At 42.1% G+C, this 24,815-nt stretch overlaps 1 protein-coding gene across 1 annotated transcript; it reads left to right on the top strand.

Annotated features, from left to right (window-relative positions):
* The first annotated feature begins 9,278 nt into the window (after positions 1 to 9,278).
* ogfrl1 (opioid growth factor receptor-like 1) lies at positions 9,279 to 18,827 on the top strand. The gene is made up of 7 exons (XM_066679403.1): positions 9,279 to 9,512; positions 10,633 to 10,719; positions 10,978 to 11,056; positions 12,471 to 12,549; positions 13,832 to 13,898; positions 14,064 to 14,209; positions 16,109 to 18,827. Exons 1-7 carry the CDS (start codon positions 9,321 to 9,323, stop codon positions 16,593 to 16,595), a joined length of 1,137 nt encoding a protein of 378 aa, XP_066535500.1. The 5' UTR covers positions 9,279 to 9,320; the 3' UTR covers positions 16,596 to 18,827.
* Positions 18,828 to 24,815: the final 5,988 nt, after the last annotated feature.

Here is a 24,815-nt window from a genome sequence, read left to right as displayed (position 1 = left end):
ATTCATATTCACTACATTAAAAGTTGTGTTTCAAACGCTGCATGAAACCAAAGAGCCTGATGTATAAGAAAAGAGGGGGTGTTGAGAGTGCTGAGGAATAGTTTAAGGAGGAGAGCTGCTGCCCTCTGCAGGGTAAATATTGTATCTCAGTGTTTTACATACTGTGGACGTTCAAACACCGCTTAAAAGACCCCCAGTATTTAAAATACTTTATGGAATGATCTGGAGGGCCACTTATGATCCAGAACTAATCTTCCAACATCACTACCTGACCTCACTGATTTTCTGTGGCTGAATGCCATCAGATGCTCACACAAATGTTACAACACTCGCAAATGTGTTCACAGAAGAGGCCAGAATTTAAATGTTGTTCTGATTAATTATTCAGAGTAATGCATTGTCAGATATGAACCTTGTGCAGGAATATGCAACACTATAATTATTCATAAGATATTATGCTGATTTGACCTTTATTGTTACAGCTGCTGAGAACATGTTTACCTTTTTGTTCACAGCAGCTGTGACTGGAGCAGAACATAAAGTGGAAAGATCTGGTAAGTGCCTCACTCCAGGGCTACAGCTCTTCTGTACATGACAGTGTTTTGTAGAGTAAACGTATATTGATTTCATCTTCGTGACCACATTTACAGCAGAATGCACTGAACAGCAGGAGTATACTATATGACAAACTTTCACCTTAATGAAAATTAAAGATTTCTTTTTTTTTTTACCATTTTTAAGAAAAGAAAATTGCACCAGCATCCATTCATTCATTCATTCTCTATAACCGCTTATCCAGTTCAGGGTCGCGGTGGGTCCAGAGCCTACCTGGAATCATTGGGCACAAGGTGGGAATACACCCTGGAGGGGGCGCCAGTCCTTCACAGGGCCACACACTCACACACACCTACGGACACTTTGGAGTCACCAATCCACCTACCAACGTGTGTTTTTGGACTGTGGGAGGAAACCGGAGCACCCGGAGGAAACCCACGCGGACACAGGGAGAACCGAACACACCAAACTCCTCACAGACAGTCACCCGGAGCGGGAATCAAACCCACAACCTCCAAGCCCCTGGAGCTGTGTGACTGCGACACTACCTGCTGCGCCACCGTGCCGCCCTTACACGAGCATGGACCCCTTGATATCTTTACTGGATGATTTATAGCATTGTTTGTTTTACACCAATTATGTTAATATACAACCTTGTTTCCTGTAAAGTTTTTTTGTAAATATGATAAAAATCTCTGATTTGTTCATTCTTTTGAAGATTTATTTAACTGACAAAATACAACATTTCCTTTTTTTTATTTATTTATTTTTTGTACTGAACAACTTGTATTGTGTCAATTTAAATAATTTAAGGATTTTATGCCTGTAACATGCTTCAGAAGATTTGTGATGGAGTAAAATGTGTGAAACATTTATACAAAATTTAAAATTACACCATTTTGAAGCAAAAGGCTCTGTCTTTGTGTCATAGGATCATAGCTCACCATTTTGTGCCAAATTAGAGATTTGTCAAACAGTTAAAAAGAAAATAACAATAACAACAACAACAACAAAAAAGCACTGCATCAAACTTTTTTTTACCATCTACTGTACATAACACTGTGAAAGAGAAATCTCAGACTGGAAATTAGTCTACAGCTATAACTGTATTATTTATAGATAGGGTAGCAGTAATAAATATTATGCATTATTATGACATTTACAGAACTGGTTTCTTTCTCTCTCTCTCCCTCTCTTTTTCTCTTTCTCTCTCTCTCTCTCTCTCTCACACACATACACACACACACACACACATAACTGAACAACTAAAGAAAAAAAAAGGCTGACTGACCATTCTATATACCACATTCCATCATTTAAACACTGCAGGCAGCCAGGCTGGCTGCCATGGAGATGCCACATGCCATCAGGCCCAGATTAAATGAGCTCTGGATACCCACCAAGGCTTCCAAGTGCTTGGCTGCTGGCTGGAGGTGGCTCTGTGGTCCCTGGGCTCTGGCACCACATTCTGAAAGGAGCAGCTGATCTGCATATTGCTTTCCCTCCTAAACTTCATCTTTCTGTTTCGACTTTGTCTTCTCTGTGTTTACAGCCTCTGATTCTCCTCCATTTTAATGCATCCTCTGCTTCTCCCTGTCTGAACATTACTTGCTCCATTGCTCCCAAAGGATCCAGTGAGCAGTTAGCTACCCGCAGCTATTAGGTTGCTTAGTAACGTAGCTTGATTTTCCTCCTAATTCAAGAGACCCTGTTGATTGCACTGTCAAGCACTCAGATTGAAAAGATCTTACTGCTGAGAGGCTAAGTTCTATGAGTCATCTGGCTTCAGGCTGAAAAAGAGAATGTGAGCAGTGCAGCTTTTTTTTTTAAAATACAAGTATCTAAATGCCCAGCTGTACATAAAGCTGAGAGTATAAACATTATTATAACTTCACATTTAGGATTCTGTTGTTTCTTTGCACAGATTAATGTTTAAACATTGTGCTACTGGCAAAAAACTGTACTAACTCGTCTAATGCCTAATGTGCATATATCTGTTCAGTTTGTACAGGGATATAATATTTGTTTGGTCTTAACTAAAAAGCCTTTGCTTACAGTCCCTATATCAGCTGGGACAGAAAAAAACAAGATGTTCATGCACAGACCTGCCACGAGATAAAACATTCATTCATTCATTCATTCATTCATTATCTGTAAGCGCTTATCCAGTTCAGGGTCACGGTGGGTCCAGGGCCTACCTGGAATCATTGGGCGCAAGGCGGGATTACACCCTGGAGGGGGCACCAGTCCTTCACAGGGCAACACACACTCACACACACATTCACACCTACGGACAATTTTGAGTCGCCAATCCACCTACCAACGTGTGGACTGTGGGAGGAACCCGGAGCACCCGGAGGAAACCCACGCGGATACGGGGAGAACACACCAACTCCTCACAGACAGGCCCCTGGAGCTGTGTGACTGCAACACTACCTGCTGCGCCATCGTGCCGCCCGAGATAAAACATATGCAGCGTAAATTATAAGTTTAAAGGATGGTGTACCATAGAATATATTTTAGTAAATAAGGATGCACTGATAAAGATTTAAGTGCTCTGTTAATCTTTAGGAAACAGTCCCCATAATCTCTCCACTGCAAGCAGCCAACTACTTTAATTAACATTGGCTATAGGCTTGCAGTGTGTAGCCTACAGGTGGTGGATTGCTCTGTTTCAGCAGTCATATAAAGCAGATCCCAGAGACGTCCTCCTCAGTACTCTGCTACAAAGATCATCCTCTAGGTTACAGTTGAAATGATATCTGAGAAATATATGAAATAATCTAAATGAACAAGGATGGAACCGTCTGTAAAATATGCGAAAATAAAGTAGGTTCCAAAACCAGAGATTACAAATCCAGCATGCAAGACCCTGAAAACCACCAAAACTACCAATCCTTTCAATTTTGAGAGAGGATTATACTTCATTCTAGTTTAAGATCTGAAAAGACACACTTGGTTCTGTCCATCATTTCACTGTGAGAAGACAATACAGCACCACAGGTCTGAAAATGAGTGTACCTGGTAAGAGGCTGTTATTGGGAAAAGAACCAACAAAACAAAACAAATAAAAGAAAACAATAAAATATAATGAAAGAAAAAAAAAAACAATAAATTTCAGAGCTCAGACCTCAGAAAATAGGAAGTTGTATGGATTAGCTGGACCAGAGAAAAAAATTCAACTTCTAAGATTCAACTTCTTCTAAGGAGAGGCATAAAGAGTAAATTTCTTTGGAAAGCTGAAGTCAACTCTCATGTGAACAACAGAAACTGTAATGAAAGCAAAATTTGATACACTGGATAAAGACTGGAAGCTGATCATATATTTAGTTACCAGAGGCTTATGTGGAGTTTGATGTTAAGTAAAACATTTCTGCTTTATTAATAATTTAAATAATCAACTAAGGTTGTTTTTCACATTTTGCGAATACTGTATGTGAAAACAAATACAACATTAAAATGTGTGATTGTGTAAATGCAGATGTTTTAACTTTAGATGTTCTTGCGCTTCTGTGAGGAGTTTGGTGTGTTCTCCCTGTGTCCGTGTGGGTTTCCTCCAGGTGCACCTGTTTCCTCCCACGGTCCAAAAACACACTTTGGTAGGTGGATTGGCAACTTAAATGTGTCCATAGGTGTGAGTTTGCGAGTGAATGTGTGTCTCCCTGTGAAGGACTGATGCCCCCTCCAGGGTGTGTTCCTGCCTTGTGCCCAGTGGAGGTTGTGTGTTCCCACTCCGGGTGACTGTCTGTGAGGAGTGTGGTGTGTTCTCCCTGTGTTCACGTGGGTTTCCTTCAGGTGATTGTCTGTGAGGAGTGTGGTGTGTTCTCCCTGTGTCTGCGTGGGTTTCCTTCAGGTGACTGTTTGTGAGGAGTGTGGTGTGTTCTCCCAGTGTCCGCGTGGGATTCCTCCGGGTGCTCCGGCTTCCTCCCACAATCCAAAAACACACATTGGTAGGTGGACTGGCAACTCAAATGTGTCCATAGGTGTGAGTTTGTGAGTGAATGAATATGTGAGTGTGTGTCACCTTGTGAAGGACTGGCGCCCCCTCCAGGGTGTGTTCCTGCCTTGTGCCCAGTGATTCCGGGTAGGCTCTGGACCCACCACAACCCTGAACTGGATAAGAGGTTACCGACAATGAATGAATGTGCTTCTCACTGTGATAATAGAGAGAGAGAGAGAGAGAGAGAGAGAGAGAGTGAGAGAGAGAGAGAGAGAGAGAGAAACAATGAAAGCAAACACTGAGTTTAAGAAGAGCTGAGCTTAAGACTTGAGGCCACTGTGTTTTCCCTCCATCAGCAAGCAGCAAAGCGTAGCTAGTGATAAAAGACAATTACCCTACAACCACCAGGGAATCAGCTCACACTGTGCAATTCACTCTCTCTCCCTCAATCTTGCTCTCTCTCTTCCTTTATCTCTCACTCACACAGATACACTGCACACCTACAGAAAGTTGAGGCACTGAGTCAGCAGGAGACAGTAAAAGGAATTTGAAGAAAATGTTTTGAATCAAAATGTATTAAAAAGTTTAAAAGCACCTCTTAAATTTAAAACACCATGAGAAAGATCAATAGAGAATTTATTCCAAATATTCAAACAGAACGATAGCAGGAAACTGCTGAAATGAAAGGGGAAATCGTCAGAAGGGTCACTAATAGAAGGGATGTATCAAACGGCTACAGTAGTCCTGTCTGCAAAAGGCAAATTCGAGGAGGTTAAGAGGAATGACCATACACTATGCAGTGTGCTTAGTCTTGTAAATGGACTCCGTATGTGATGTGCTGATTCAGGTCTACAGTGAGATATGACAGTGCCAAGTGAATAATGGGTAGGAAATTCACCAGTTCAGCTCACATGACCACAACAATTTGTGCAACAAGAAAATGCCCTGCAGCAGCATGTGTCACCCTCACTGGCTTCTTCCTCTTATTTTTTTTCTATTGTGACAAACGCTATTACATTTGCTATTCAGCAAAGTTCATCATATAGCCAACGTGTACAATATTAAATGGAGTTCTAAATGGAGCCTGGTTTTAATAATAAATCTACTCTGAATCATCACAGAAAATGGCAGCACAATATACAGCAATGTAAAGCAGGTAACATGGTTGCAGCTCTTGTCACATGTAATCAGGACAATAACAAAAGAATGTAACATGCTGAGTATTACACACCAGAATAAAAAAGCAAGTCTTTTTTAAGTCATCTCTTATGCGGCATTTCATTTACCTCATAAGTACACCTGTCTGAACACTGAACATTTTTGTATGTCACTCTGGATAAGAGTGTCTGCTAAATCCTGTAAAGGATATGACATCACAGCCGAGCTGACCACATTCCAGTAAATGCTTCAAAAACCCTATGCCCTAGGTTTTCATTGTTAACTCCTTTCATTGTTAGCACTGTTAGTGATACCAGTTGATAACAGCACATTAAGTGATATTTTACACATCCAAACACCATGAAAATACGTCAACATACAGCAGTTTGACAGTATTGTGTGTTTCATTGATTTAATAGAAATTTATGACAGCCCTAATAAACTGTATGATGCTACTGCTTTTACACCAGGGATGGGCAGTCTTATCTACAAGAGGCCAGTGTAGCTATTGGATTTTAATCCATTCAGGCCACAGCACACCTGATTTCACTTCTTTAATTAGTTGGTCTCAGTAAAACAACTGATCATGTGACCACCTGGTTGGTTGGAACAAAAACCAGCCATCACACCAGCCCCTTGCTGATAAAATTGGCCACCCCTGATTTACACACTGCTGATATGCAGGCGGCCATCTTGGATTCTGAACTTGGGGTTGGTGAGGCTTTCCTGACTTTCCAAATAGATAGGAAATCTGACTTGTGGGGTACACACCATTAACTTAGGGACAAATTCGCTATACAATGCAAATATTAGAGAGACGCTAGGAGTACGAGTATTACTGTAGTAGTTGTAATTATGAAAAATCTATGCACTGTAATAATCACAGTCATGGAATTTAAAGCTAATAGTGATGACATTCTTAAGCACTCAAATATTTTTCAAAAAACGTATTCGGCTCTGCCCTCTCAAAACCAGTCCCCTCAGCCAGGCTTGATTTAGGATAAGACTCCTGAAGATACAGAAATATTTCTGGATCTTGAGCTATCATGGTCTGAATGACAAGCCACATTTAAATAATGAGTCGTTTTCCACCACTGACTCTAGCCTGAATTCTTCTCTGCCCTAGATGCATTCACTCCAGATCGTAATTACCGGCTTGGCCCAAATCGCCGATGCCAATCTTTCCAGCATAGAGGCCAGCATGGACTCAACCCTGCTCAGTGTGCTCTCTCTCCAGGCCAGTCACCATCACCTATTTTTTTTCAGCATTTTCACAGCTGATGGCCTGAGTCCTCCCCAGCACCAGGCCACCCTATCCCACCATCTGTGCTGGCCAGCATCAGCAGCCTTGCCCCAAAAGTGGCCATCTGAGAGCTCTAAGAAAACCAAACAAGTCTTAGTTGTCACTGATTGCCCATTTCCCAAAGATTTTGATACATTGTGTGCTGAGTCAATTGTGCCAAAATATTAGCAAAGTTCACAATAACAAGTTGATTAGCAACTTATCAGTCAGAACTGGGAGATTCAGTAAGTCAATATAGTAATGATACAGTGAAAATGGCTCCTTGGAACAATGTTTGAAACTTACTGCAAAGGCCATGGCATATGATTTGCATCATATTCATACTTGTGTGTGTGTGTGTGTGTATGTCTGTGAGAGTGAGACTGTCTATACCACACACCCACACTCACTCATTATTTTCTTGTGGAGAAAAAGGCAAAAGATGAATTATCTTGCAGTATAATTCATTTTCATATCTCTGTAGATTAGTGCCTATGGGTTTTTCACCACTGAACTCTAAAATGTGTATTTGTCTTGGTAATGAGGGGTTTAGCAAAGCAAATCCCACTATAATATTCCTCTCTATACAGCTGTGAGTGGACTGCTCTTATGTTGTTTTTTTCTTTACTGCATTAATGCATGAGCCTCACGGCAACAAAACATGGGACATGTAGATGGACTTGGTCATTTTAAATGATGGACTGTGTCATGCAGTAAACCTAGAAGCCTTTCATCTGTGTATGTATATGTGTGTGTTTGCACTGGACAACCGTCCAAGGGCTGGAAGGTATTTAACTGTGCAGTAGATAGATTATTGTCACTAATTGTACACTTGATGGAACTACAATGTGGACAGACAAAATGGCGATCAACATGTAAACTACATAGCCAAATGTTTGTAGACACCTACTTTTCCAATGTTTCTTCTGAAATTTGAGCTTCTTTGTGGCAAAAACAATAACAACTATCCTATAAAGGCTTTATGTCACATATTGAAACGTGCTGTCAGGATTTTAATTGAATTTTGGCACATAAACATTAATGAATTTAGACACTAATATTGCATATGTAACTCACAATCACAAATAACACTCCAGTTTATAAAAGTATTAGCTTGTGTTTCATTGCTGTACAAAACAGCCCCACTGTTCTGCTGCCAAACAGATGTGGAGCTTCATAACACAGCGTGGGAACATTTGTATCCATGATAGCAATTAACGCAACTATAGACAGAAATTACTCATTATTAAAGTTCTCTACTATTGTTTTCACATAAACAGATCAGCCACAACTTTAAAATGATCATTGTGGGATCACATATTTTATCAGCTCCACTTACAAAACTGATACATTTTATTTGTTCACTAATTACATACTGTAGTCCAGCTATTCTTTCACTCTGTTCTTCAATGGTCAGTACCCCCCGCTGTACCACCAGAGCGGGTATGATCTGTATATTGGATCATTCTCCAAGCTGTGGTATAGGGAATCTGTTTTTAAAAACCTCAGTGTCATTACTCAACTTAGAATAGTTCATCTGCCAAAAATATACAGCCAATAGCATCCTACAGAGTGTATGAAGGACTAGAGGATGACCAACACAAAACACACACCAAGAGATGGGTCTCTGATTTTGCATCAACACCAAAAAGCTAATTGTGTCTACATTGTCCGGTGAGTACTTGGTGGTCCTGACCACTGAAGAACAGTGTGAAAACTGCAGTGTACGTAGATGTCAAGCTTGAATCCTTTTATATGCACAGTGAGGCTTTAACCCATGATGTACCGGTTGATTTTATAGGTGGAAAAATCAGTACTGGTAAATCAGTTGTTTGAGCAGTTGATGGCGGAATTTGTGTTTAGAATTTCCTTTACCACATGCGAACTTTAACCAATGCTATACCACGAGACAGACCTGTCGTTTAGGTACACCGCCGCTTCGCTTTTTAAACCCCGTGTGGTAGCTGGAATTTTTACCGAACTTCAGCGGGCAATGCCCAGTGTCCAGTAAACCACTCCACCGTCTTTCCTCCTCCACCTTCCAAAGCTGTTCTTTTGTTACCCCTTCACTGTTAACGCTTGTTAAATGTCTGGGGAGGGTAAAGAGCCGCTGAATGGCCGATGACATGTAAGTATATCACCTAGGTCTTCTCTGCTCTCCTCTTGCTGACCACAGCCGGAGACCGTTAGTTCGTGTGGCGCTGACGGGGCGGGGACACGCCGAGCGCGTGCACACCACTGACGCGGGGAGGCGTGCACGCGCTGGGCGCGCCCCCGCTGGAAATCCCCCCTCTGGATAAAAAGCGGAGCGCCGCTGGAGCTCTCGGCCGCGCCGCTCGGCAGCATGTAGGCTGCGGGAAGGGGGCGAAGCAGAGCTGGGTTTAAATGGGCAACCTGATGGGCGGACTGAGGTTCAAGGAGCCGAGTACCGTGGAGGAGTGTGACTCGACATGGGACACGGACTCAGAGAGCGAGGAGCCGCCGCAGAGAACCGAGGAGGACAGTGGCAAATCCGACAGCATGAGCCCGGGAGAAATAACGGCCAGAAGCGCCGAGCAGATGGACGGCTTTCCGCAGGTAACGGTACACTCACCGCTACAGCAGTGCTCATCAAACGTAGAAAACAAAGCAGCCATCTGCTCAGAGTGAAGGGAAATGGGTCGCGGGGGCAACACTGCTATATTTAGAAGCCCATTCGCTCGCCTGGTTCAAAAATATTTCGCCTATTCTTTTCAGTAGGTCCTGAATTCTCAGAAGAAAACCTCACATTATGACAGGACCGAGGCTACGCTCAGAACAAGCCGGGGCTGTGGGTCTACAGAGAGCTTCAAACTGAACCCAGTTTTAGTTTAATATAAGTCTGTTTTGGTCATTGCAGTTACTATTTTGGAATACTACAGTTGTTATGTGTCGTTCTGCTTTGTGCAGCCGTGGTTCAAGCAGCCGAGGTTATTTTTAGTCTTTAAAACCTGACTTTAAAAAAAATCATTCACTCCAGCGTTGCTCGCTTTGACCCCGTTCACTGCCCTTTGTTTTCTTCACGCTTTAGAGCCACAGCGGCCCTTTAGGCTTTCGGTCACTTAAATTTGTCTTTCCACAGAGTCCGTGTTCCTGCGCGGTCGGCTGAGGACGTGGTTTTCTTACTAGGGCCTGAAAACAGTGGCTTTCAACATATTGGTCCTCACTTAACCTTTAAACTGAGACTTTTTTCTTACATTTACACTCAACTGTATATATTAATTATTCAAATAATTATTGTAAAAAATGTTTTGTAAGAATTATTTATGGTTTATTTTCTGTCTTTATCAAATGTTCATGGAATTTTTCTTTTCTGTAAATTTTCGCGGTTTAAAAGCGATGTAAACATGAATTCTGCGAAACAAAGAATACTTTTATGCCATTGGTCGCAAATGACCCACAGATCCGTGCTTGAGTTTAGTGTCAAAGTATTGTCATTTAGATGCAGAGATGCAACGGAACATATCTAGAGGCCAAGGGCTAAGCATGAATTAGTAAAAACGCCTACGAGGAGCAAAATGGAGTTCCTCACTGTCCAATTGCTGCAAACTCTGCATGTCTTTGGGGACATGCACTGACAGCATAGCTCAGCACTGATGCTCATGAGTGGGCTCATTCATGCATTCTTTCTGCCTACTATTCACATCTCTCACTCCGTCTCTCCCTCTCTCCTTCCCAGTTTGGTGACACAGCTGAGTCGTCCACAAAGATGAAAAGAAGCTTTTATGCTGCCAAGGACCTGTACAAGTACCGACATAGTTATCCGGTAAAGTGTTACTCATTGTTGATATGTGCCATAGATATCCACCCATGCCTCAGCCCTTGCCCAATCCATATCCACAGCATTGTATTAAGAGGATCTTATATATACACACACACATTTGTATGTGTGTGCACTGAGGGATGTATCTATCATATTACAGTATATGAAATGATTTTGATGACAGATGTTCTGCTTGCAGTCTGTTGTAAAATGAGAACTGATGGACACGTTCCACCTGTCCTTATTCTTCTCTATTTCCAGAATTACAAAGAGTCTCGACAGGCAAATGAGTATCGCAATCTGAGGTTTTACCTGAACAAAATTCCTCTCGTACCAGATGGTAAGTGTGTGTGTGTGTGTGTGTGTGTGTTATCACATTCTTTCTCAATCATCCCTGAGTCTTCTTTGTTCCTTTGCAGTTTATATCGTTATGTGTATTGACCTAATAGTTGCTAATATCTTAGAACAGATAAGATGCATCTAAATGTGTAGAATATTTGCCTTTAAAACTGCAGGGATTTAACTATACAGTTATTAACTACTTAATAATAGTTAAGTATTACTAATTATTTGGATAATGGTTATGAACTAATACATAGATTATATGTTGGAGTTGTCTCACATACACATCCCTATGAGTGTGAATTACTCAGTAAAATCAGTGACTTTATGAGGGTCAGCGTAGTGCATCCATGACAAAAAAGATGTTTGGAAGTGGGCTGCTATGTTGTGCTGGATGATGTCCTCAGTTCCAGCTACATTTGTTCCTCTCATTCCAGTGACATTACTGTAGCTTTTCTCCTCAACTTTTAGTATATTTCAGCGGAACATTTTCTGATGTACTGTGTGATATAAAAACAAATTCTCTGTGAAGTTGCAATGACACTTCTCTTTTGGCAAATTTAACTTTTTTTAACATAAAATTGACACAGATTTTAGTGGCAGTAAAGATATTTACACATCTCCTTCCTTTTAATAGGATATTCATTGTATATTATCTCAGAGAAAAATGCATACAAAAAAGCTGCTGTTGATGCAGATGCAGACTTCCTGGAAAAAAAAGGTGTTGCTCATCTCAAGAAGGGGTTTCTCAGAGGAAGCGCCATCGATTGGCCTGAGGTGGTTTTGTTTACTGTTTGAACAGAAGAATTAGTTGGATTAAGAAGTGATTTGTAGTGCAAACATAGGACAATATAACAAGTGCCTCCCAGCAGCTGAGCAAGGGTTGAACACTTCCACATTGAAATGTTTGTTAAGACAGACAGACGCACACACACACACACACACACACACACACACACACACACACACACACACAAACACACACAGCTGTGGCCTGTGTCCCTTGTGAGAACCCAATGTGCCCAAACCTCATCTGACCTTGACCTCTGGTAATCTTAATGTTATGAGCACGTTTGACCCATTATATTTTTAGATTTAAGCATCCTCTGCTAAAAATGAAGAAGCAAACACATATCTCAGAGAAGGCACATGTTGGCCTCCAAACCCCTGAGGCTAGTGGCACTGTGTGTGATCAGGGGAGACTCACTAAAGGGTGGAATTGGAGCTGACTAACAAGGCAGACATTTTGGCAAAAACTGGGAATAAATAAAAAGTACAAGTAAGTCTTACTTTAATCAACCACGTAGGTCAGTACTAAACCAGGTAAAAAAAAGTGCCTGTACCATGATGTCATTTCTTAAATCCCCCAGTAGATTAGTCATTAATCACTTCATTTTTTATCTTCCTTGCAGGAATCTATGTCGAAGAGATCCTCACCAAATGGAAGAGAGACTATGACAAGCTTGAGCACAATCACACGTATATTCAGTGGTAAGGTCACGTCCATTCATTTCAGGGAATGCTTATTAATCATTAAGGCAAGATTATAAATCTGTAACTATAATAATGACTCACTATGTACCTTGAGACCAAAAAAGAGATGGTATGCAGACGATCACAGATTTTCATTTGTGTTAATTATTATTTTTTTAAATTATACCAAACATAAAGAGCCAGGTGTAATGTAATTAATTATGTAACTGGCAGTGTCATTCCTAAAGAAATTACATCATGACTCACAGTGTTACAAATTCTGGAGCTGTATGGGTTATGTTTCCAGATAAACAAAGTGTGCTGTGAAGCATTTTCACCTGTATTAGTGGAGGGACACTGGCAGTGTGTGTTTGGGTCTGACCAAATGAGCAGGGAGTGGGGGTGAGGGACCTTGTGTTTGGCTCTGAGGCACATATGTCCCAAGGCACATATCAACAGAACAAATGCAGGCCTAGCACATATGCCACCAGCCCCAGCTCCACCACTTCTTCATCTCCTCATCTTCTCACTCTCACTTCTGACAAAGCTGAGGACTGTTTGCACAATATCAATTAGCGAGTTTAGTGACAAGTGAGCGTGTGCAGACGAATAGCTAGCGCTGCCTGTGTTAATTGAACTAATATGAGATGGCAGTGGAGGCTTGCCCAGCTCAGTAGGCAACCAGCCAGATATGCTTGGACAGTTGGGGAGAAAGAGGAGAGAACAAAAGCTAGGAGAAGCAAAGGAGAGGAGAAAGCAGCCTGGGTCGCTGGCTTGTCCTTTGCAAGCTGTTTAACGGCTAACAGCTAGAAGGGATCAAACAGCTGACAGAGAGGAATTTGCCCTTTATTGTATCCTCTCTTTCTGCTGCATCCCACGCTCCCACCTTCTTTGTCCTGGTGAAAGTCACTCAGACCCATCCCAGGAGGATTTATTAGAGGGGAGAGCTGGCTCATCAATGCTTTCTTCGCTTGCGAACAGAGGAAGCAATAAGTCACACAACTGCTGACCAGCTAAATGTGTGTGTGTGTGTGTGTGTGTGTGTGTGTGTGAGCCGAATTGAAGCATAGATGCACTGTGTTTGATAGATGGAAACGGTTTTTAGTTATTTCTTTTAATGCCATTGAAAATCACCACCTTCTGATTAACACTAAGTAAATAACTAGCAACACTTAATGTGGTTTACCCTAAAAACAATCCTCTCATCTTCTCTTCTCATCTCATCTCTTTCCCTTCTCTCCACTCTTATCCTTTTGTATCCTATCCTCTTCTAACTCCTCTCTCCCCTCCATTCTTTCAGGCTTTTCCCACTCAGGGAGCAAGGCCTCAATTTCTATGCCCAGGAACTCACTCAGGATGAGATTAAGGTAAATAATAAGGTTTAAAACTACTGACCGCTGAGAATATTTGATCTTAAGAGAGGCTGAGTTTTTCTTTGATATTGTTATATAAGAATGTTATGCCTCTACAAATGCTTTGTTGTCCACATTGCTTGATTGATAATAGAATGATTCTTGAAATCATGTCAAAAGGAATTCCAGAACACTCGAGAGGCTAAGCGGCGGTTCTTGCTGGCGTACACCATCATGCTGGACTTCTTTGGGATTAAACTCCTGGATAAGAATGGAAATGTGGCTCGTGCTGCAAACTGGCAGGACCGCTTCCAGCACCTAAACGAGTAAGTGCTGAAATCAGATGACTTTCCTGCAGACTCATTTTTTTCTGTTCCACTGTTGTGCCCTTAACTTCAGTGATAGCATCTTCAATTCATATGTAATTTGAATTTAATCGGTTTATTTCTCAAATTCAACAAACCGAAGCACTTCCAAAATTGTTTTATAACATACATATTCTCAGTCAAGGGCGGCACGGTGGCGCAGCAGGTAGTGTTGCAGTCACACAGCTGCAGGGACCTGGAGGTTGTGTGTTCGAGTCGAGACACGTTGGTAGGTGGATTGGCGACTCAAAAGTGTCCGTAGGTGTGAGCATGTGATTGAGTGTGTGTGTGAAGGACTGGGGCCCCCTTCAGGGTGTATTCCCGCCTTGTGCCCAATGACTCCAGGTAGGCCCTGGACCCACAGTGACCCCTGAAGCAGTTACAGATAATGAATGAATGAATATTCATAAATCAGAATATATATTTTTAAATTATTATTTGAATTATTTATTTAATTTTTTCAGGCATTTTCTGATTATGACAAATAGAACATTACAGCAGTAGAGCCTGGGACCTGTAGATACAGACTATGTGATTAATTCTATAATTATGTTATGCATTATTAAAGTTATATAATATTTATAATGTGTAGCAAACTCTAAACATCTCCGCATGCAGAGTGCTATGGCACACAGTTTCTGCTGCTCAGTTTCTAGCCCTTTTATATCATTATTATTATTGTTCAGTGTCTTTCTTCCATTGATGCAGCCTTTTATGATTCTTGCTTGGATCTTCTCACACAGCACAGCAGTACAGAGGATTGGCAGTATCTTGTTTCTCTGCCTCAGTGTCATGAGGCGCCTAACTGTAGCATCATATTACTCTTGCCTTCATTGGACAAAGAAGTGGGTCAAACACTCAGCGTGGAGTCCCTAACTCAGGCCGCTTCAGAAAGCTGTTGATGCAGAGATTAAGTACTGTTGTGAGGAACTGAGAAAAAAGATAAACAGAAATGAGGAGGAAGAGATGGATTAACAAACAGACAGACAACACTTTCACAGAGAGAACAGCTGCAGTGCAGTGGACTGCCGAACAGGGCTCTAAGACATAGTGTGTGCATCTGTTTGTCTGTGCGTTACTGCCCCGGGACTGAACCATAGAGGACACACACTCATAATGGCCATTACAGACATCTCAGAGAGATGCAATCTGTTACCATGTCTGCCCTGGCTCTTAGCAAACAAAGCTGTTTCGAGCCCATCCTTCACTGGTTCAGTTAGCTGCATAGTTAATCAGTTTCAAATACAGCAGGAAAAGTGTATATCCACAATATGAACCCCTTATACCTTTAACACTGACTATTATTTAATTAATCATCTTTAAGCTTACTATTCAGGTCCTGCCATGAATGACTCAGTGATACTACTAAATTAATATCTAAGATGGGTGGCATTGGGTGGCACAGGGACCTGAGTTTTGGGTTCAAGCCCCCCTTTTGGTGATGGTCTGTGAGGGGTTTGTTGTGTTCTCCCTGTGTCTGTGTGGGTTTCCTCTGAGTGCTCTAGTTTCCTCGCATGGTCCAAATAAAAACACACGTTGATAGGTGGATTGGCTACTCATAAGTGTCATAACTCACTAGGTGTGAGTGAATGTGTGAGTGTGTTTCGCCCTGCAAAGGACTGATGCCTCCTCCAGGGTGTGTCCCTGCCTTCCTCATAGTGATTCTGGGTAGACTCACAAGTCAAAATTGCAATATTGTCCTTAGCACTACTAAATTGACTTCATTTGTTGATGTAAGAATTGTATTGATCAGCATAGTGTTGGCCATTCATTAATTATATCAATGGTTTTCCAGTAGATATTTGATCATATAACAATTGCAGAATTTATTTTATATTTTTGGTTGCTTGTCTATTGCAGGTCTCAGCACAACTACTTGCGGATCACTAGGATTCTGAAGAGCCTGGGTGAGCTGGGCTTTGAGAGCTTCAAGCCCCCTCTGGTACGGCTGCTTCTTCAAGAGGCTCTGGTGGAGGGCACACTGCCTAACATGCGACACAGTGCGCTGGAGTACTTTGTGTACACAGTGCGGGCACGCAGTCAGAGACGAGCCCTACTGCGCTTCGCCCAGCGCCACTACCAGCCCCCCGAGAACTTCATCTGGGGACCCCCTAAGAGAAGACGACTAACAGGGGGCAAGGGCAATAAAACAGAGCCTGCAGTGGACTGGAGCACAAATAAAGTTAGGTCTCCTAAGGAGGGGAGTCCAAACAGCCCCAGGGAAGAGAAGGGGATGCTGGAAGGGAGGGAAGCAGGGGAGTGGAAGGCAACAAAGCTGTCCAGAAGCATCCCGGAGGGCCGTGGGAGGGTAGACATAGGAGAATACATAGAAACTGTCCCTCTATAAGAACAGTGGAATGGGGGATTCAGGGAACAAGCCTTATAATATTAGGATCAGGCTAATTTTGGGGACTAGGAATGGGCTTGGCCCAATGCAATATTATTCCCTGCCTTGGTTTTCAGTAAATAGCTGTAAGAGATTTATAACTCTTTGGCTTTTTGTATAATCTGTGAGAAATCAGTATTTATCTTGTTTTGTTTACCTTAAGATGCACAGTATTAGCTGATGAGTTCTGCTGTTTTGTTAGTCTCGCCTGACTCATTGAAATACCTTGAAGTATTGTTAATACACGCAGAGATGTGAAAATGCCGGCTGATGGCTAACTTGATTGTGTATGAGTGTGTATGTATGTTTTGCACCTTTGCCTATCCAGTCTTCCTCTCTGAGACATTGTAACTAGGGGTGGGATGCAGTAGAAGCCCCACTGTGTGATTTTTTTTTTTTTTTAATGAAACTTGAGCCATAATATAGTTTTCTTGTAATTATAATGACAAGATTTGTTGCGGTAGGTAGTATATGCAGTATATTTATTCTGACTGCAAATTATGCCTCAGAAATATGATTTATTTATTTTACACTATTCATTGTTTTATTGAATCAAAATATAATTCTTAAGCCGTATGGGTTAGAGAAATGTCCATGCAAGGGGTTAAATTCTTTACCCAGGCAAGCACAGGCTAATACACATTAAGTTATTCATGGTTAGTTAATAGAATATCAGTGCTTCCTGTTTTGATATATTTCTTCTACCCAAAGTCTTGACGTACTTTTTGTATCCATTGTTTCTCCCACCCCTAATGCTTAGTGAGCTGGGAGGTCAGGCTTTGACTGAGACGTTGATTCTAATTCTCAGATACAGCTGTGTGAGATTACATTTTTATCTCCTTGTAGAAACATATCACTTTATCAAGTAGTATTTATAATATTTAGAAATATTAGCAGGTGTTAGTGCTTTCATGTTTAGATGTAAATGTGTATGTGGTGGTCACTGAGTGTGTGGGGGGAGGGATGCAACAACCACCTCTTCAATCCACAGTTCATCTAGTGTCTTGCAGTATGAAGTGCCTCGTTGTGTGTGTGTGTGTGCTGGCTCTTGCTGGTTTGGCTTGTTACAGTGCTGTTTAGATGAGGACAATCGGGAGATTAGCACCTGTTTGAGAATAAAATCAGGTTGCTACATGCTGAGATATTTAATAGATGCATTTTTTGTACCTTGACCTCTACATGACACAATTAACCTGTGTTTGCGTGGGTTTCACGGGTTTGTTTGTGTATCCCACTGTAAACTCATTTATACCCCACTGTAAACTCATTTATACTGCTCATTTATAACTCAAAAGTTTGGAAACAGCAAATAGTCAAGGCCCATTTTGTTATTGTATATTGTTTTGATTATAATATACTAGTCCTATTCTAAATTTAGAATGATATGTATGAGCCAAACGAGCACGTCTTGAGGTAAATATTTTTTTAATCATTGCTCCTTTAATAACTTCTGACTTTCTATATACTTTAAATACAGAATAAATTATCAGTGGGTTATATCTTCATTGTACATGTTATTACTGGATAAAACTGCAAAAAATGATCTCTCCATTGGCACAACTCTCTGAGCATTTGTCAAATCACTAGGAGATCACGAGTTCTGTCCTTGGGGAGCTCTTATACATTCAAGGCCAGGAGTCCAAAAGAGCTCTAACTGACTTTGCTGTCTCCCATGATGCTGAGTGTAGGTGTTTGTTAGCTGACACAACAGAACTGAGCAATTAGCGGTCTCCTAGTGTGTTGATCTGTCCAATAGAGTGTGAGCAGCTGCTTAAATAGATCACGCAGGACGCATGTGCTAGCCTTCACCCTATCAGCATGGTGGCATCATAAATACTGTTTCCAAACTTCTGGGTGGTACTTCATATATCGGCTGACTGAAGAAGTACATACAGCTCTGAAATGACGAAGGCCTAAACTGTCTGAACTTTCAATGTCATGTGTGGGTTTTTTTAAAGCATGATATGAAGAATAGCAGCTGTGTGCAAAATCCAGCAATAAACATGGAAAGACATGGTCATAGCATATAACAGCGATGAAAAATATGTGGCGTGTGTGTGTGTGTGTGTGTGTGTGTGTGTGAGACTCTACCCTGCCTATCTCAGATAGATGAGGTGTGTCTCCTGATAGAAGGATTATGATGGGCACTATGTGGAATTGACAGCTAAGGCTAAGTGAGTGTTTTTTTCACATATGTGAGCTGGGGTGTGTGTGTGTGTGTGGGGGGGGGGGGGGTTGGGGGGGTTTGTGTAGGTACTTATTGCATACTGGGTGCTGTTGTGCAGCTCATGGGGCGAGAGCAGCCATCTGTTTCCTGCCTCCCTCTGCACTGCTGGAGTTTCTAAAAGACTTGCATTAGGGAGCTGTACACTGTACACATTCAACACAATGCAGGCATTCTTGGTTATTTTCTTATTGTCTCATGTCAGTTATGTGAATGGTATGTATGGTGCTTTATAATGTTTTGTATGGGATACACTAAGATGTGTTTGGGGCCAACAGAGGGATCTTTTTATGGTCTTCTGCTGTAATAAAATGCAGGTCTTTCAGGAAACTGATATTAGTGTTTTAATTGGAGGTGAGGTGTTTGTATGTGTTTCAATGGTTATATAAATGGCAGCTGCCCTGGTTTCACACACACCGGCATGTGAAGCTATGATGTGCTTGTGTTTTTAGCCACTTACTGTTAATATTTAATATATTTACACATTAGGCACAGAACTTAAGAGTTCACTGTAAGGGCAACACCCATAACAGTCACATGACTAACAGAATGAGGAGTGTGTAGATTAACATTTTATAATATTTATATCAAAAATAAATAATAAGAAGAATAAAAAACATTTTCCAGTGTATTGTTTGGGGACCTGGAGTGCATACCATCACACAACCTGTGAAATACAACATTTATTTTTTACGATTAAATGAGTAATTTAGGTAATTTAGGAGGTTGTAGGTTCGATTCCCGCTCCGGGTGACTGTCTGTGAGGAGTTGGTGTGTTCTCCCCGTGTCTGCGTGGGTTTACTCCGGTTTCCTCCCACAGTCCAAAAACACACGTTGGTAGGTGGATTGGCGACTCAAAAAGTGTCCGTATGTGTGAGTGTGTGAGTGAATGTGTGTGTGCCTCCTTGTGAAGGACTGGCGCCCCCTCCAGGGTGTATTCCTGCCTTGCGCCCAATGATTCCAGGTAGGCTCTGGACCCACCGCGACCCTGAACTGGATAAGCACTTACAGATAATGAATGAATGAATGATTCTGTATTTTAATGGCAGCACTTCAAAATTGTCCCACCTCCTTGTCTGAATCTCTACAATATGTATTCATGTGAGAGAACAAAGACAACGTTAAACATAAAACATGACATAAATATGACGACAGACTGCAAAGGACTCAATCAGAGTTTCTGCACCGCACCTCACTGCTGTGCACCTGGGGTTTGGAGTAAACAGGCTCATCCTCAACTGGTCAAGGAACCAGTTCCTAGCAGGGCTGTTTAGAGTGTCTGGAAAGTGCTGTTTTGTTTGATCTTTGTGGTATTTTAACCAAAGCATGTCACAAGTGTTTTACTAAGACCCTAGAGTAAACTTGTGGGAAAAGGGGTATGTCATATTTAAAGTCCATTTTATTACATAGTGTAAGCAGTTCATAGAGGAATAGACAGTTACAAAGTTCTGATTTATTTGGAATAAATCTTTTAAATGGTTATGTCCTGTTGAAGTAGAATTGTATTCTTTCACCTGATGGAAAAGTTCTATATTGGCAATAAACTGTTTGCGGTCCAGGGTGTAAATTCTTCATCCTGATCAGGGTCACCGTGGGTCCAGAACCCGCCCAAAATCAGCGGGTGCCAGGCGGGAACACAGCCTGCACAGGGCACCAGTTCATCACAACTGGAGTCCAATCATATCAATAAGTGTGGCTGCAGGTTTTTATTCCAACATTGCAGAAACACACATGATCAATTGTTTGAAAACTGAGACTAGCAGACTGAAGTAGAGTCATGTGTGCTGCCACTTGCTTGGAATGAAAACCTGGGCCTCATTTTTCTTTTCTTTGAAGAAAGGTGACAACCATGTGTTAGTTGAAAGTAAGGGAATGGTTCCTCCAGCTCAGACTCTAACACATTGTGCTGTGCCTTTAGAGCAAAATCCCAGAGCACATAATATTTTCTCATTATGGAGTGTGATGGTATAATAATGTTCTGTCATGAGCATTACAGACTGGAAATGTGGATGTGCTTTTAGATAAAAATCTGTTTTCTAATGTATTTAAAATTATATATAGGTGAGAGCAGCAGTGTCACAGTCACACGGCTCCAGGGACCTGGAGGTTGTGGGTTCAAGTCCCGCTCCGGGTGATGGTCGGTGAGGAGTTTGGTGTGTTCTCCCCGTGTCCGTGTGGGTTTCCTCCAGGTGCTCCGGTTTCCTCCCATGGTCCAAATAAAAACACACGTTGATAGGTGGATTGGCTACTCATAAGTGTCCCTAGGTGTGAGTGAATGTGTGAGTGTGTTTCGCCCTGCAAAGGACTGATGCCTCCTCTGCTTTATTAATAATTGAATTAATCAACTAAGGCTGTTTTTTCACATTTTGCGAGTACTGTATGTGAAAACAAATACAACATTTAAATGTGTGATAGTGTAAATGAAGATGTTTTAACTTTAGATGTTCTTGTGCTTCTGTGAGGAGTTTGGTGTGTTCTTCCTGTGTCAGCGTGGGTTTCCTCCGGGTGCTCCAGTTTCCTTCCGCGGTCCAAAAACACACGTTGGTAGGTGGATTGGTGACTCAAAAGTGTGTGGCTGAGTGTGTGAGTGACTGTGTGAGTGTGTGTCACCCTGCGAAAGACTGGCGCCCCCTCCAGGGTGTGCTACTGCCTTGCACCCAGTGATTCTACCTGCTGCGCCACTGTGCCGCCCTTATATGCAAATTAGGACATAATAGTAATAATAGCAACAACAACAACAACATTAGGATGCTGCATTATAAGTTACCAAGAGTACGAAGAAGTGCTTAGATGTTCACTAGAATAGCATGTGGTAGTTGTCAGTGTGAGCAGCAGTAGTTTAGACTGGAGAGCTGTAGAAGCAGTCGAGGATGGGTGTCCATATGGCGTCTCCAGGTAGCCGTATCCACAGTGGGTGAGAGAGTGCTGGTATCGGTGGGAGCGTTATCAATGCCAGTCATTCTGTCACTGTTTGACTGTTTCTCTTCCGTCTCCTGTCTTTTTCACACCTGTGTTAGGTGTGCGCCCATCACCTGTCAGAAACACAGCTGGAGAATTCTGTCACAAACACCTGCCTCTGCTCTGCTCCTCCGTCTCATGAGGTATTCACCACGGAGCTGTGGTGCTACATGCTCTAATGCAGGCAGCATTAGTGTGGGGCTGTGGCTGGACGACTAACTCGCTCCTGTTTACAAACCAGTTACATTAAGGGAATGCATCGATACTCTTACCCCAGCTTTTGATGTAATGTATCCATCTGTGTGCAGGACAAAAGGTAAGGTAACAGAACAGTGGGTGGGATGATGGCTTCCATGTTATTTTTGGAGCTTAATGTTTTTACAGTTGTTGCTAATGTCTATTTGGGTGCATTGTGCTATATGTGTGTTCTATTCATTGTGTTTGTGCCCATTTCCCCCCTTTTGTGGTATTTTCCATCAAGGTTAAGGCCCCCGTAGTCACCTACTACAGTGTGTGGCTGAGAGTTAGCTCTGGGACAATGTTCACCAAAGTGCTGGTCAGGGCTCTAACCATTAAAGAGCCAACACAATGGAAACTGGCTTCCTGCCACATGTAAGATCTGTGGGAACATGGAAATCCCTCCAGTGTAGCAATGTGCTCTTTCTATGTCCAGTACAGCACTACATCACTATGCAAGACACAGAATCATATTATTGAGATCTCTATAAGGGGCTTCTAGTTATTCAGTTGGACCAAGTTAGCTTTAAAAATATCCACTTACCATTTCAACACTTCAGATGCATTTTGCTAAATATTTAAAGAACATTTAAAGAAATACTAAGTAAGATATGTATTTTTGGCTCATAGGCTCCCCCTACAGTTGCAAAGTGTACTTCACATTTACAGCACTATCCTTAAATGAATGGGGAGGGTGAGGGAAGTAGGGGTTGTTTCCTACCCTTCACCAACAGTTACATAGTACGATTTCTGCAGTGCTGAGTCCAGAGTAGAAAGGACAGAGACTCTATTCTCCTTAATACAGCTCAGTGGAGCACCACAATGATTTTGAAGCTGTAATGTTAAGGTAAAAATATTACCTAGAGTCTGTGAAAGGCCTTGGAGCATATTGTCAGTAAAGGCCTGTGATCCTCCTTGAGTTGTGTCCAAAGAAAAACCTTTGAAACCTTCTGTGTCATGGGCCCCAGTGTGATTGGCTCCACGTTTCCTTAGTAATTATACTGTAAGTAAAGAACAGTGTAAGAGTAGTGCAGAGTGCCTGTATAAATTTGGAGGGAGTCTTAATACAGCCTTCACTCTGAATGTGACTTCTCTACTGTACACAGTGTGTTTGTGACAGGACTCATATCTGCGAGGGAAGTACAGTTTGCTACAGTAAGCACAGTCAGCAAAGCACTTGGTTGAGTGCATTAGGTAAAGTGCAGTGCTCCAGCTGTGTGTGTGCGCGTGCGCAGTGTGTTAAGCAGTAAAGTAAGCTGTGGGGAAGCCTGGATGGTGCTGTTCTGATTGAGAGTGACAGAATGAGGCGGCGGCCTTGTGTACTAACTGTCTCTGGATGCACATCGGATACTCAGACTCCCTGTGACTCACTGAGACACTGCACGTCTGTGTGTGTGTGTTGTGTACACGTCCCACTATGCCATGGTCTCTTTTAATTAGCCGCCTCAGAGACTTGTAGTACACCCTCTCACAGTTAAAAACATGTACTCTGCTATATGCAAATTTGCAGTATTTGTTCGTATTAATGGAGACATTCTGGACAAAGAAACATATCAACAGAGTTTACAGGAGGAAAAAGAAAATCTATAGGGATGGAAGGGTTGGGAGTCTTTTTGGGGCTGGAGGTTGTGGTGGAGATCACAGGCAGCATCACATCATCCATGGGTGAGGCACCAGTCCATCACAGGGCACTCACACCACTCTGTCTTATCTCATTCATTCATTATCTGTAACCGCTTATCCAACTCAGGGTCGTGGTGGGTCCAGAGCCTACCTGGAATCATTGGACGCAAGGTGGGAATACACCCTGGAGGGGGCGCCAGTCCTTCACAGGGCAACACAGACACACACACATTCACTCACACACTCACACCTACGGACACTTTTGAGTCGCTAATCCACCTATCAACGTGTGTTTTTGGACTGTGGGTAGGAAACCGGAGCCCCCGGAGGAAACCCACGCAGACACAGGGAGAACACACCAACTCCTCACAGACAGTCACCTGGAGCGGGAATCAAACCCACAACCTCCAGGTCCCTGGAGCTGTGTGACTGCGACACTACTCTGCCTTATTTAAAGTCTTATTTGAGGTTTTATATCCTTCTCCTCAACATAACCCTTGAGGCATTTTTGTACAAAAACCACAAAGCTGTACATTAAGGTCAGTTTAATTCTGTTGTATTTGATGCTTTTGTGTTCACTTCAGTTCTGAGTTCTAATACCTCAGAGCCCAGTTTACTCAGATCGCCCCTGGACCACAAGCAGTTGATCATCTAGTCATATTCATGAGTGGGGTGGTATTACTTGACCTTGATCTCCATCTCTGCCATTGCTTTCGCCATATCTCTAGTTTTGATTGAGTCCAGATACTAAATTATTACAGACTAATCAAGGTTTGGTGTCAATAAACGGATGGATGTTGGTTTAGTCATGATTGGAATTGAAGGTGGTCTTGATTATAGCTCTAGCTAACAATTAGTGCAAGTGTGGTATGATACAAACTGCATGTTTTATCACCACACTGTTGACATTAATCTTTAATAAACCTGAGTTCCAACACTCTACTGGACAAAAGTGTTTGCATGGCCATAAACAGCAGCATTTTGTCTGAACCTTTGTTCGTGTAGGCACTATATTCTCACACACATACTGCACGTCTCCCACTCTTCATTCTAGCAGAGAGATGTGGAAGGTGTAGAAGTTGACCTGAGCTCTACAGTCTGTGCAGCAGAGCAGCAGGGTTTGAAAGAGTCAGGGTCTA

Source organism: Hoplias malabaricus, chromosome 8, assembly GCF_029633855.1.
Source record: "Hoplias malabaricus isolate fHopMal1 chromosome 8, fHopMal1.hap1, whole genome shotgun sequence".
Taxonomy (NCBI): Eukaryota; Metazoa; Chordata; class Actinopteri; order Characiformes; family Erythrinidae; genus Hoplias; species Hoplias malabaricus.
This window is presented reverse-complemented; position numbering and strand designations above follow the sequence as displayed.